Raw genomic sequence first — 14,014 nt, forward strand, 5'->3', positions numbered from 1 at the left:
GACAGACAGGCACCAACAGAGACACAGACAGGCACATTCACATGGACACAGCATCAGGCTGTGATGAGGTTCAATACAGCCAGATGGAAAATACATATTAGAGTCCCAGTAGCTAGTAAGTCAGGCCCGAGATGGCCTCCAGCCAATGAGTATCCCAATTCTCAAGAGCTCTCCCTTCTTAGGCATTATCCCTAAGAGGGACACAGACACAGGGCTCCTCTCTTCAGGCTTCCTGCCTGCCCTCCTGGAGCTCTCCAGTCTATTCTCTCCTCTATATCAGTATATCAAGCTTATCTTTATCATGATGCCCAACTCTGTGTTGGACCCAGTATGGGGAGCCACAGTCCCTGCTTCAAGGAGGTCACAATCTAGTTGGAGAGGCAAGAGACAGACACTAAATAATAAAAAATCGGCTATGGGTCCATTTTAAAACATGTTCAGATGGTATTTCACAGGACTCTACATACTAGGTTAAAGCTGAAAGGGAACCCAGAGGCCCCTGGTCCAAAACCCTCACTTTTCAGATGAAGAAACTAAAGTTTCCAATGAGGTTCTGTGCCTTCCCTGAGGTCATACAGATACTAAGTGGCAGAACCAGGATTTGAACCCAGTTCTTTGGACCCCCAATCCAGAGCTCTTTCCACTAGACTGTAGCAGAGTCTACAAAATGGGGAAAGCCCATGGAGAAGGCGCTGGGGCTAGAAGACCAATGAAGGGTCATGTCAGTGAAAACACACCCAGGAGCTCAGGCTCAGGTCCAGGTCCATCACTGCCCTCTGCCTCCCCACCAGAGAAATGACTGATTCCTGACACCTTTGGGGGCCAAGCCTTCCTGAGTGGCAAAAAGGCCTGCTTTCCTCCTTGGCAGGGCTGCCACAGACCGACAGGGCCCCCAGCTCAGCTACTTATTGTCCATGTGACTTTAGACAAGTCACTGTCTCTCTGTCTCTCTCTGCCTCTCTGTCTCTGTCTCTCTGTCTCTCTGTCTCTCTGTCTCTCTGTCTCTCTCTCTCTCTCTCTCTGTCTCTCTCTGTCTCTCTCTCTCTCTCCCTCTCTCTCTCTCTCTCTCTCTCTCTCTCTCTCTCTCTCTCTCTCTCTCTCTCTCTGTCTCTCTCTCTGTCTCTCTCTCTCTCTCTCTCTCTCACACACACACACACACACACACACACACACACACAGCTCCAGAGTCAGACTTACAAGGTATCTCCGGAGGCCAGGGAGCAACACTGGGAGCAGAGCCAACCCAGGAAGAGAGGGGACCCCCTGCTGTGGGGTGCATGGGCTCAACCTGTCAGCAAGCTGACAGAAGAGAGGTAATCCCTGCCCACGCGGAGTTTGAAGTCAGTCAACATTCATTAAGCACCCGCCACGTGCCAGACACTGTCCTAAGCCCTGGGGATACAGAGAAAGGCGAAGGACAGTCCCTGCCCTCAAGGAGCTCACGATCTAATGGGGCTGATAACAGGCCCATAGAAAACCAAATTCAAAGTAATTCCTCAGGGCAAGTAACCAGCGGGAGGGGAAGAGGGAGGATCAGGATCAGGATCAGGAGGAGCTCCAAGTAAAAGGTTGATGAGCTTTACAGGAAGATCAAGTTTCTAAGAGGCAGAGGGGAGGAGGGAGGGCATTCCAGGCATGAGGCACAGCCTGGGCAAAGACACAGAGATAGGAGATGTCCAGTAGGAGGATCAAATGAGAGACTATTTGTAAAGCACTTAGCACAGCGCCTGGCACATGGTAGGCATTTAATAAACAGAAGGAGAAAAATGAAGCAGCAGCAAGTGCGGTTATATCAGAAGGTGCAGGAAGGCGAGCGATGTGTCAGCCAGTTAGAAAGCTCTGCTGGAGCCAGCCGTGAAGGATTTGTCTGGTCCTGGGGCAGTAGGGAGCCCGGGAGCCTATGGAGCAGGGGAGGAAGCCCTCCCTTACAGCCGTGTGGAGGACACATGGTCCAGAGAGGGTCTGAGGGCCCGGGTCGTGGCTGTGAGCAAGGAGAGAAGGAAATGTACTTAGTGACTGGTCAAAAGGCTGAGGCGGGAGAGCGAGATGGGAAAGGGGGCAGCTGAGAGCCTGGAGCCTGGGCGCTGCTTGTGAAGACCAGACCCCTTTCTCCAGAAGGGCCCCCAAGGCGAGGACCTTCGTCAGTGGACCAGAGAGATGGGGAAACGGATCAGGGCCTCGGGGACGTCCCCCATCCCCAGGGTTAAAGGCTGGCTGCGGGATCTGGGACACGGAAGGCAGGCAGGAGGGGGAGGGGCAGGGCCCAGCGGGGAGGAGGGAGACGGAGAGGTAGGGCCAGCGTATTTGCATCTCTTTGCCTGTTAACCGACCTCATTTGACTGTGACATGGGCTTCAGCATGATCTGCTGCCCAGAGATTTCTTATTCCTCCACTCTCCACGGAGCCCCTCATTTCCCAGGCAAATGGACTGTTCCTGCCTGGCTCAGGACGATGGCAGATGCCCATGCCAATAGCAGGTGGGGGGAGTAGAGAGGTGGCTGCCAGTGCCTGGCATATAAGTGCCCCCTGATTGACAGTTTGCAGTGGGGGGGGGGCACGACGTCAGAAGGCTTGGGAGCCCGGGAGCCCGTCACCTGGCGGAGGGTCCGCCCAGGCTGGCTTACAGACCACCCCGACCTTCCGTGATTCACACACAGTATCCTCAAGCTCAAAAACAGGATCCAGGAGCAGTCTAGGGTTCGCTCTACAACACTAGGGAAGGCAGGATAGGGGGCGGGGCAGGGAGGCCAGGCAGCAGGGGCAGGGCAGGCTTGACAGGGCAATCAGTGCCTTGGCTTGGCCACTCACCTGCATGGCTCAGCCCTAGGAGGAGTGCCTCTGGCCCCCCAGGAAATGCACCCTGCGCCCTTCTCCCCGCCCCCTCCCCAGCCATCCCCTCCCTGGACCCATTCGCACTGGCCATACTCACGAAGGACACGAAGGCGGCCAGCAGGAGGATGCGCACCAGGAGGTCATCAAACTGCTCCAGCACCAGCTCCCACAGGGACTTCCCTGCAAAGAGAAGGGACCTGAGTCCAGATGCCCCCTGGACAGCCCCTCTCTCCGGATTCCACCCCTGGGGCTCCCTCAGAGCAGGAAGAAGCAGGCCCACCCCCGTCTGATGTCTGTTTCTAGTGTTAGAGCCCTGGACCTAGAGTCGGGAAGAGCTGAGCTCCAAACCTGCCTCCGACACTCACTAGCTGTGTGGCCCTGTCAGCCTGTGTCAGCCTCAGTTTCCCTCCTATACAATGGGGTTAATATTAGCCCTGCCTCCCGGGGCTGGCGTGAGGACCCTGCAAGGTCGTGCCTGTCAGTCTCTTACAGTGCTCCATGAATGGGCGTGATCATGGGATCAGATTATGACTGAAGGGTCACTGAGGCCCTTGGTTCTGACATGTTCCCTCAGCCCTCCTTCATGAAAAGACACTGAAGCCAAACTGGCAGACAGTAGAGACCCCGCCTTTCTATGAAGAGGAGGGAGGCACTTCACCATCAGGTCTCCAAGAACAGGATGAGCCACAGCAATTCATCAGAGAGTGACCCTCAGCCTCTGACTGAGGGGTCAAGGCTGGCCAGAGCTCAGGGCTTTCTTGCGTCCCTGATCAGTGACCCCTCACCACACCCCAGCTGAGGCAGCAATCAGGAAGGTTTGGAGAGGTGAAAAAAACCCCTCTCCATAGCAAGTCAGGCAAACCCTCTGTGGGAGGGGGAGGATGAGTGGGCCAGGCCAAGGCCAGAGGACGGAAGCCAGAGAGAAGCCCCACAATCCCCCAGGCTGGGCTCTCCAGGACCTGCCCTTGGCAGTGCTCCCCAGGGCTCCCCAGGACCTGCCCTTGGCAGTGCCCCCCCAGGGCTCCCCAGGACCTGCCCGTGGCCATGCTCCCCGCAGGGTTCCCCATTCCCACTGGGCCAGGGATGGACAATCGAGTTCACAGAGAACCTTCAGCTCTACTTACACACCTTCCTCCGCTGGGAGTTCTGGGGTTTTTCAGCCAAGGCACAGGAAAGAAACCGGCAAAGAGAAAAGAGAATGTTACTGAGCAAGGCAGTGAGGGAGGGCAAAGCCAGTCCTGCCTTCCTGCAGTTTCCAGTCTTGTGCCCCAATCACTATGACCGAAGCCTGGGAGAAAGGGACCAGGGCTGCTCGGGGGCGCTGCACTCACAGAGCAGAAAGACCTGGATTCAAATCCTACCTCAGATGTTTACAAACTGTAGGACCATGGGTCAGTCACTTCACTTTTCCCTGTCTCAGTTTCTTTATCTGTAATATGGGGATCTTAATAGCCCCTGCCTCATAGGGTCAAATGAAGTGCCTGGCACAGAGCAGGTGCTTAATAAACTTCTCCTTATGGAAGACAAAAAGAGGGGATCCTCCCTGGAGGCGCGATCTCGGGCAGCTTCATGGAGGAAGTGGGCTTGGAGCAGCCCTGGGAAGGAGAAGCATCTCCTCTCGACAAGGGTCACAGAGTGACTTCCGACTGACCCATCCTCCATGACCCCCCCCGCCCCCGCCCTGGCACAGAAAGGGCATTTACTGCTATGAAGGAGAATCATAGTAATGCATGTTCTTAGAATATTCATGATCTCCGGCTCTGGAGAATGAACAGCTCTTAAAACGCATGGCAGTGGGAGAAGAGAGCCCGGGGTGGGGACACCAGGGTCCTCCAGGCCAGGCCTGATGCCCCTCCCTTTGTTCAAAGGTCACCCCCAACTGCTCCATTAGAAACAACTTGTCCAAGGAGTGTTTCTACCCAAATCCCATCGAATGAGAGGAGGACAAGATGGTCGTGATAGTAAAAAGCCTGGCTGCTCACCACACTCTGGGCACTGTGGGCATGGGCAAACGAAGTAAGGAAATGCCCTGTGGAGTCATGGCAGGGCCTCCGTGTGCCCAGAAGACCTGGAACAAACCCTGAAAGCCGACAAAGCAGCCTCTGGCCTAACCAGGGCTGACAGTATAATGATACGCCTGCCCCTATCAGTCAAAGACACAGAAGAGGTGACACCAGGTCGGGGGCTGGCTGCCCTCGAGCCGTCACAATGACCAGCTTGACACAGAAGACCTGAGTGAGAGAGATTCTTCTTCAGGTTTGGGGGCCAAGAGGCATCCATCCAGAACAAGTCAGAAATGCCAAGATAAGGCTTCCCCCCAACCTCGCTGGAAATGACAAGGCACAGAAGGGGCAGACCAACACGTAGCACGGGCACTGGCCACGGATGTGGGACGTGAGTACCTTCATCAAGGACCGCGGCCAACCACATCATACCAGAACGAGAACCAGGCCTGGCCAGCTCTGGGCCAAGACATCGGACCCGTCTTTGTCAAGCATGCTCTGGGCTCCAAGTTGCCTGGGAGCATGTGGCCAACCATCGAAGGATGATGCTAAGCAATCCCTCCATCTCTGAGCCTGGATTGAATGAAATAGGAGGAGAAGGGGAAAGGACAGAGACCCCAAGGTTGCCCACATCCTTCTCCTGAAATGGGACCTCTCGCCCAAATAGGAAACAAAAACCATGCTGTGTCTCAGAAGATCCTGAGGGAAGGAGAGCTGGGCCCACTAAGCCTGCATCCCACAGAACTCAGGTGGCAGACCTCCAAGGGCCAAACCAACAATACCCAAACAGCCATCGTGACCAAGGCCTTCTCCCACAATCTTTGACAGAAAAGTAGGAAAACCCCTCAGGGCTGGCCCACAGGGGTGGCTGCAGCCGCTGAGGGCACCTTGAGGACCTCATGGGAAAGGAGAAATGAGCCATACTGCTAAGGACAGAGATCTACACCAAGATGGCAGAAGCACTTGCAAATCTCAAAAAGGCCCTCAGAGATGACCCCAGTGTCCAGCTGACCACTCCACCGGAGCCTGGGCTACATCTACTTTGTCTAATTCAAGGTGACCAAAAAGAGAGGCAGGGCCCCATGGTTGGAAAATGAATGGATCAGAAATTCCAGGTTCCTTTAATCAGCTGTTGAAAGTAAAGGTCAACGGTGAAGATGATACTTGGAGTCGATGAATCAGATCAATCCTGGAACCTTCGGGAGCAAGGGGTCAGAGACTGGAGGAAGAAGATGGCAGGTGTGGGTGGGCTCTGCCCACAGGGACTGCCACGTGTCTGATCAGGGCAAGGACAGATGATAGAAAATAGAAAGGAATGTTCCTCAAGAAGGTCGAGCCCAATATGGTTTTGCTGAGTCTTAAATCCATTATAGTCTTTTCTAAGAAATAGGGCTTCTCAACGAAAGAGGAATTTGAATCAAAGTGTCTCCTTCGCCATTGGACATGTACAGATGGCATCAGGCTATAGGCCTCTATTGAAAAAAAAAGTACATTCAACATCTCCACTGTCTCGTGAAATCTAGACCCCAGGTTGGCACGACAACAGGGCCCGGCCCCCCAGATTGAGCGACTACTACCCAAGCAGCCCCCTAAGGCAGGGAGCCCAGGGGCTGAATGGCTCTGCGGAGACCAGCCTGGAGGGTCCAAAGCTGGATTCTGGGACCTCCCCCTATGCCTGATTGCTGCTCATTCCACCAGGAAGTGAGACAGAGCTCTAGGGTTCCAGAAAGCATCACACATAGAGACAAACACCTTGATCCAAGCACCAGAATCCGAGGAAGGGGCTGCCCGACCTGACCCACTCTGAGGACAGAGGCAGAAGGGCCCTAGAGTTCCCGTGAGGAACTGCTCACGCCGGCACCAGGCCAGCCTGGGCCCTCATCTCTTCCATGACCGGATCTCCCTGCCTCCCCGATGCAGCCTCCATTCAGCTGCCAATATGGGGTCTGACTGGGCCACTCCCCTATGCCAGGAACTCCAAGGGTGTCAAGAACAAACACTCCTGTAGGCTCTCACAGCACTCTGCAGGCTGGGCCTAGCCCGTCTCTCCAAACTGGCCTTCTTCCTCCTTCACGATGCTTCATCTCCCACCTCAGCACCTTTGCGCAGGCTGTCGCTCATGCCTGCCTTCACCACCACCTCTGCGAATCTTCAGCTCCCTTCAGAGCACTGCTCAGGTCCAGCACCTTCCTGGGTCTGAGTTACCTCACATTTACCCTATCTGTATCATCTCCACAAAAGCACCCAGATAGAACAGTGCTAGAAGGCTGGGCCTGAAGCCAGGACAGCTGGACTCGAGTTCTAAGTTGGCCTCAGATACCAGCTGGGTGACTTTGGCCAAGTCATTTAATCGGCATCTGCCTCAATTTCCTCAAATGTAAAAAGGGGATAATACCATCTGCTTCATAGAATTATTGTGGAGACCGAATGGTATAATAACTGTAAGGTGCTAAGGACAGTGCCAGGCACACAGTTGGTGTTTAATAAATGCTTATTACTGTTCTCTTATCTGTGCTATTTCTTCCCAAGGAATATAGGCTCCTTGAGGGCAGGGACTGTTTCTTTTGTCTTTGTCTCCCCAGCACCTAGCATAGAACCAGCACACAGCAGGTGTTTAACAAATGCTGGTCAAATGAATGAAGGAATGAAGTAATGAAGAACATGCAAGAGTCAGGGCAGGAAAGGGATCCTCTCTGAGCTCCCTCCCTGCCTTGGCATCTTCTGCATTGTCGGGAGGCCTGGGAGAGGAGGGGACCTCCTCGCCGTTTGCTGAGATGCTCGTGGCAAGGCAAGGGCGCCTTTCCTGAAGCTGGACCACAGAGCCTCAGCCATGAGCCAGTCTGGACTCCAGCTCATTTGTGGTTTGTCCCCAGCCCCCCATGCCCACTTCTAACCCCCATTCAGTAATTCGGGGAAATGCGCGAGTGTGTCCAAGGCTCTGGCGGCACCAGTCACAAGGACAAAAATGGAACAGTTCCTGTCTTCCAGCTGTTCACAGTGGAGGGAGGGACAACACGGGACCCCTCCCGGAACTGCTCAGGAGAGAATCTATCTAAGAGGGAGTGCCTGAGTTGGACCTTGGAATTCTAAAAGGCGCAGGTAAGGAGGGACAGCATCTGGGCATAGGGACTGGCCGATGCAAAGACACTGAGGTGGGAGAGAGGATTCTGAGTTCAGGAGACAGAAAATAGATCAAGTCAGCTGGCTTGTGAAATTTGTGAAGGGGAGTAACGTGGCTGCAGGGAGAGTAGGAGAGGGAAGGGGTTTTGTTGCTGCAGACATATGTAAAAAAGGCTAGGATGGGAGATGGGGGAGAGGCCGATGGTTCTGACCTCTTAACCTCCCCTTTTATCTTTGCTCCCTGCTTCATTTGCACGCCATGCGGGTAAGACCTTGGAATCAAAGGGAGCTCCCAGATAGCTAAAGTGGTATTTGGTGGGGGCAGAGTCCCCAGAAGGGCTCATAATCAGGAATTTAACAAGAATTAACAGGATTTTTCATGCCCTAAGCTGTCTGAGACTAAGGACCTCCAGCCTGTCCTAAGAGAAAGGTCCAAAGAAGAGCTCAGTCTTTATCCAGGGCTGCCTCTCTGCAGGTGGTGACTAAGAACCCTCAGCAGTGGGTGGCCTGTCAAGGAGAGGCATTCTGGTCACTACACTCCAGAGATGGTATCCGAGAGCAGCAGATGTACCCAAAAAGGCTAAACAGCTGAAACCCATCAGAGGGCAGCAGAAACCGGCTTGGTGACCAAGAGCTCCCGCGTCACAGAGAGCGGTCATGCAGGGATACCACCAGGGGCAATAGGAGGTGTCCACCAGTCACAGGGGCCTCTCTGTGTGGGATACCCTGGTGACAAAGCACTGGTAGCTTGCCCTGGCCACACCCCTCCTCTGTGTATGGTGTGACTTTCTCTACCAGTCATGTAGCAGCCTGTGGGAGAGAAACAAGCATTCATCAGGCACCTACTATGGGCTTGGTTCATAGTAGGTGCTTTACAGATTTTATCTCATGTGATACTGATGCCAATCTCGAGAGGAAGGTGCTATGTTAGGATTCCCATCTTACAGTTAGAAAACCGAGGCACACAGAGGTGAAATGACTTGCCCAAGGTCACATAGCTAGTAAGTAGCTAGGGCTGAATTTGAATTCAGATCTTCCTGACTCCAGGCCCAGCACTCTATATTTCAGGATGAAGTGAATTTAGGGTTAGAAACGACTTCAGGTGCTCTCACACCTGAGAAAGGCATCCATTCATTCCCTCATCAGGCCTTTCTTCACACCTACTGTGTGCAGAGCAGTGCCCCCTGGCAGGAGAGAAAGGCTAGATGTTCCATAGGGCAGAAAAACCTCAGTCCAGGAGAAAAGAAGCAAGAAAGTTCATTGCTGCTGGGAGCTATCAGGGAGGCTTTCCTGGAGGAGGCCACCTCGAAGGCAGAGGTGGGAAGAAATGGCCAAGATCCATGCTGATCCCACACGCAGGCTGATCGGTGTTGGGTCACCTGGATAAGGTGATGGCTGAGAGGATGATGGACATTAGCCAGAGGAAGGACCCCAGCATCTTAAGCCCCGTCAGCCGAGGAAGCCGGCGATGGCTGGTGTGAACCTCTTCTGGGCCCCCTGCGGAGTGTGCCACAAACAGGGCTGACAGGTCCCCTGCTCTCGGCTGTGACTGCCAATGTGGGGAGCTCCCTGTATATGCTGCTGGGGATGGTCCAGGCTGGCCACCATCCCCAGGTCTCCTGCTTCCCATAGGGCATTGTTAAAGAAAGATCTCAGTGAAATGATACAAGATTGGAAGATAGGACAAACTCTCCTTAGTCACTGGCTTTTCCAGGTGGCAGATTGAGCCAGAAATAAACTTCGGGTATCCCTGGAAACTCCTTTGGGACAGCACCAAATATGGCCGCATTTCACGAATTCTTTCACAATTATTCTGGAAAAGACATGGCAGTGCCAAATGCCAAGCTGTCAAGCTGAAGCAGATGCCTCTCTTGGCTCCACTGTGGGGTCGGCAAGGATGGGGAGGGCAAGATTTTGAGACGCTTGTCATTGCATCCGCTGAACAAAGGCCTGCGGTCACAGGGTTGGGGTTGGGAGGCAGGCTACGAGGAGTCGCAGAACAGCAGACAGGGGAATCAGAGGCATAACCGTTGCTGGGGTGTTCCCACTTAGCATGGAATTAGCCAAGCGCCCTGCTCCCTGGTGTCCCCAGCAAGGTCAGAAAGGACAAGAACATGGAAAGAGGACAGATGTTAGTCCTAGAATCTCAAAGAGGAAAGGGTCTCAAAATTCTAGACCAAGTCGCAAGAGGGCAGGGAGCCCTTCATCAGCATCCCTAGTCAGGGGTTATCCAGCCCCCAGCTCAAGAACTCATGATCCTCACAGGCAGCTCATCCCACTTTTGAACAGCTCAAAGAATGTCCTCTAATGAGCTAACTTCTCTGCAGCCTTCTCCTGCCCCAGCTCTGCCCTCTGGGGCAAAACACACAAGCCTAATCTTTCTTCTACAGCATCATCCTGCAAACACCAGAGGACAGCTAAACATCCCCAGGTCCCAGGTGTCTAAAGAGACTGATGTGGCTGCACAGGGTATTCCTCATCCAACCCAGATTTTGTAAAGATGGGAAGGAAGGAAGGAAGGAAGGAAGGAAGGAAGGAAGGAAGGAAGGAAGGAAGGAAGGAGGGAGGGAAGGAAGGAAGCAAGGAGAGAAGGAAGAAGGAAGGAAGCAAACAAAGAAAGAAAGAGGGAGAGCATTGACTAAGTACCTACTATGCTCCAGACACTGAGAAGCACTAGGGATACAAATACAAAAGCTCAGTCCCAAGGACACTCCCCCAGTGGTGAACAGAACAGACGGGGGAGTAGTGACCAAGGAGAGGGGTTTGGGGCTGGAAAGTCAAAGGGACAGGAAGGGAGTCATGGGCATTGGCAGGTCCCTTTCCTGGAAGGCAGGTGTGGAAATGAGCTGTTGGAGAAGGGGCTGGAGGAATTGGGGCACAAAGCAAGATGGCTCCAGGCTTGAGGTAGCTCAAAGAAAGTCTAGGACTATGTCTCAGGGGAGAGGATGATAAAAAACCAGCTAGAGCAGAGAAGAGCCAGAAGCTCCCTCCTTGCTTGGCTTCTATAGCATTCACCAAGGGCTGGACACCCACTCATCAGGAACACTCCAGTGGGGTTTCCTGGGTGCAGCAGTGGCCTCTGATATCCCCTCCCAATTCCAAGATCCTGAGTTTAAGTGACTGAAAGGGTCCCCAGGAAGCTGGAGCACAAGGAGAGAAGGAAAGATGGACAAGCTACCCTTCGGGGGTTCTGATCTGTTCTAGGCATTGGCCTTGAAACAACTGGTGAGACTGAGAAGCCATCGTGGAATCCCTGTGAGATGCCCTGCCACTGGGAGCCCCAGCAGATCTCCGGCTCTGGCCCAGACCAGGACAGTCTCCTGACACCATGGACCCAGGGTGCCCCTTCCCCTTTCTACCTCTTGTCCTGGGAATGTCTCTGTGCCTCCCACTTCCCCGCCTGACAGGGCTCCAGACTCCAAGGTCCTTCTTCTCACTTCTGCCCACCATTCCCCAAGAATTCACTGGATCCAAATGACATGAGATCAGCCTGCCCAACCTGGATCTAATTGCAAGCTCACCATCCCAATGTTTCTGATGAGAGGACATCGCCAGACTGCCCACGGCCCCACTCACTTCATCCCACCCTGGTTGCCTCTCCCATGTATTTGCTGTTTTCTCCTATTTGAATGGAAGCTCCTTGAGGGTAGGGTGGTGTTGCTTCTGTATTTGTGTCCTCAGTACTTAGCACTAAGCCTGGCACATTGTGAGGCTAAGTGAAAGCTTGTTCATCCATCCATTCATTCACTTACTCATTCATTCACAGTGGGAAACAGAGAGAAGGAAGGACAGCTGTGGATCTGACTTTCAAAAGAGGGAAGAGAATAGGCCTTGTAAATGACAGACCAGAAAGGTTGGCTTCAATTCCAGACAAATTCTAAGCCGTATTATTAAAGAGATGGTTGGTGAGCATTTAGAAAGGGAAGCAGTGACCACCAAGATGTAGCCTGCCTTCACCAGGAGCAGGCCCTGCCCAGCGAAGGTCACTGCTCTTTCCGACAGGGTCACTAAGCCGGTGTATCAGGAAAATGCTGCAGGCTGGTTCAGCGTATCTCAATTTGACCAAGGCATTTGATGCAGTCTCTCATGCTATCCTCGCTTATGAGAGATGTGGGTTGGGAGATAATGATCCATCAATCGAGGAATCAGCCTTTATTAAGCCCCTGCTGTGTGCCAGGAACTGTGCTGGGGACTGGGGAGACAAACAAAAATGAACACAGGCCTGTCAGAGGGCTCCCGCTCTATGGAAGAGGCAAGACGTGCGTACAACTGCATACATGGAGCAAAGGCCCAAGATAATTTTTGGTGGAGAGGGACCAGGAAAGAACACCCATGGCTTCTGTTCAGCTCCCACTTTAAGGTTATATCTGATGCCTGAAATGAGCCTCACAATAGAGCTGTGGGGGAGGCACTTGGAGTGGTGCTGTCCAGCATTTTACAGGCGAGGAAAGTGAGGCTTGGGGGACGTGGTCGCTTCGCCCTGTGCAGCTCAGCACTTTTCACCAATGAAGTGGAGAGAGGTACAGGCAGCACCCTTAACAAATCTTCAGATGACACACAACTGGGAGCGATTTACTGCCTGGCTGAGTCAGGATCCAAAAGGGCCTCAGTAGGTGAGAATGATGGGACAAACCTAATGAGTGAAGGAGGTCCGAATGCTGAGTTCCACTCAGGTTCCCAAAATCAACATCTACTACAAGCTGAGGGTGGCATGGCCAGACAGCAGCTCATCTGAGGAAGATCTTGGGGCCCTAGTGGACTACAAGCTCAGTATGCACTATAGTGGCATTGTGGGAGGCCCAGCTTCCAGGAAGGGGAAGTCGGTGATAAAGCAGCTGCCCTCTGCCCTGCTCAGACCCCTCCGAGGGGATGTGCTCAGTGCTGGGAGCCACCACTTAGAAGGGACATCGATAATCCAGCAGAAGGCGACCAGGCAAGAGAAGTGAAGACCATGCCATATGAAGGCAATGGAGATGCTCCCATGAAGAAGAGAGGACTCAGCAGGGAACATGGTGGCCATCCTCAAGCATCTGCAGGACTGTTTTGGGAAGAAGGATCAGCTTTGTTTAGCTTGGGGTGCACCAGAAGCAGCAGGGAAGGGAATGGACAGAGGCAGATTTAGGCTCAGGATGTAGAAATGTTCCCTAAGGATCAGAGCCATCCCCAAAAGGAATGGATCAGCTGGGAAGGCAGTGAGTTCTGCATCCCTGGAGGTCTTTGAGTGGAGGCTGGGTACCACTTTGGTGGCGGGAGGTCTGAATTAGATGTGATGGCTCTCAGGCTCTGGTGGTCTTAAGAGGTCACCTAGTCCATCCCCTGCCTCCTGGGCTCTGCCCTCAATAGGAATGGGGGCAAAGCTGGGAAGGCACAGAGGATTCAGCTGCCTTGCCCATTGGAATGGCAGCCCCCTGAGGGCAGGGGCTCTCCGTCCTCCTGCTTGCGTGGGTTTTCCCAGCGCTCAGCACAGGGCTTGGCCCACGGTAATCACTTAAACTTCACTTGGGTGTCTCATCCCCCCTAGCAAGAGGGCAGAGACCATAACTTGACTCTGAACACTGTGGGCAGCAGGACCCTGTGGGAGCCAAATACGTGCTTTTTCAATAAGTGAGTTCATCCATTCACTCACGTAGCCAGTATTTGGGCATCTGCTTTGGGGGATCTGAGAGCAGAGCTTGGTATTTGTCCCTAGGAGGCCTCGCATCCTTGGTCTCTGCTGAGACCAGCTTGGATCCCAAAGCGGTCATCTGCCTTTCAGCCAACTCTCTATGGCCAGACCATTGACCTCCACAGCCTTGAGCCTTGTCCAAGGTGCTGGCCTGAGTGTAGAGAGGAGACACGCTGAGCCCGGGGCCTCATATCATGACTTGTTCCCAAAATCTAAGCCATAGAAAGTGTGTCCAAGGCTGGATGGAGCCTTCTACATGAATGAAGAACAGGACAAACCCAGTGTGCCGCCACTGCACCAACACACATGCACATGTGCGTGCATAAGTGTGTCTGTTTGCATGCATGTGTGTGACAAAGGGAACATGACCCTCACACCGTGAGCATAGAGCCCA

The 14,014-nt window shown here is 53.5% G+C and overlaps 1 protein-coding gene across 1 annotated transcript in view; it reads right to left on the minus strand.

Moving 5' to 3' along the window:
• The window catches only part of ATP2A3 (ATPase sarcoplasmic/endoplasmic reticulum Ca2+ transporting 3), a 96,878-nt gene that overhangs the window by 68,246 nt on the left and 14,618 nt on the right, over positions 1-14,014 (minus strand). The window contains exons 2-3 of the mRNA XM_036754319.1: positions 3,961-3,978; positions 2,930-3,012 (exon numbers count right to left, since the gene is read on the minus strand). Of these exons, the coding sequence (XP_036610214.1) occupies positions 2,930-3,012; positions 3,961-3,978 (101 nt within the window). The remainder of the gene's footprint in view (positions 1-2,929; positions 3,013-3,960; positions 3,979-14,014) is intronic.

This window comes from Trichosurus vulpecula, chromosome 4 (genome assembly GCF_011100635.1).
Source record: "Trichosurus vulpecula isolate mTriVul1 chromosome 4, mTriVul1.pri, whole genome shotgun sequence".
In the NCBI taxonomy this organism is placed as follows: Eukaryota; Metazoa; Chordata; class Mammalia; order Diprotodontia; family Phalangeridae; genus Trichosurus; species Trichosurus vulpecula.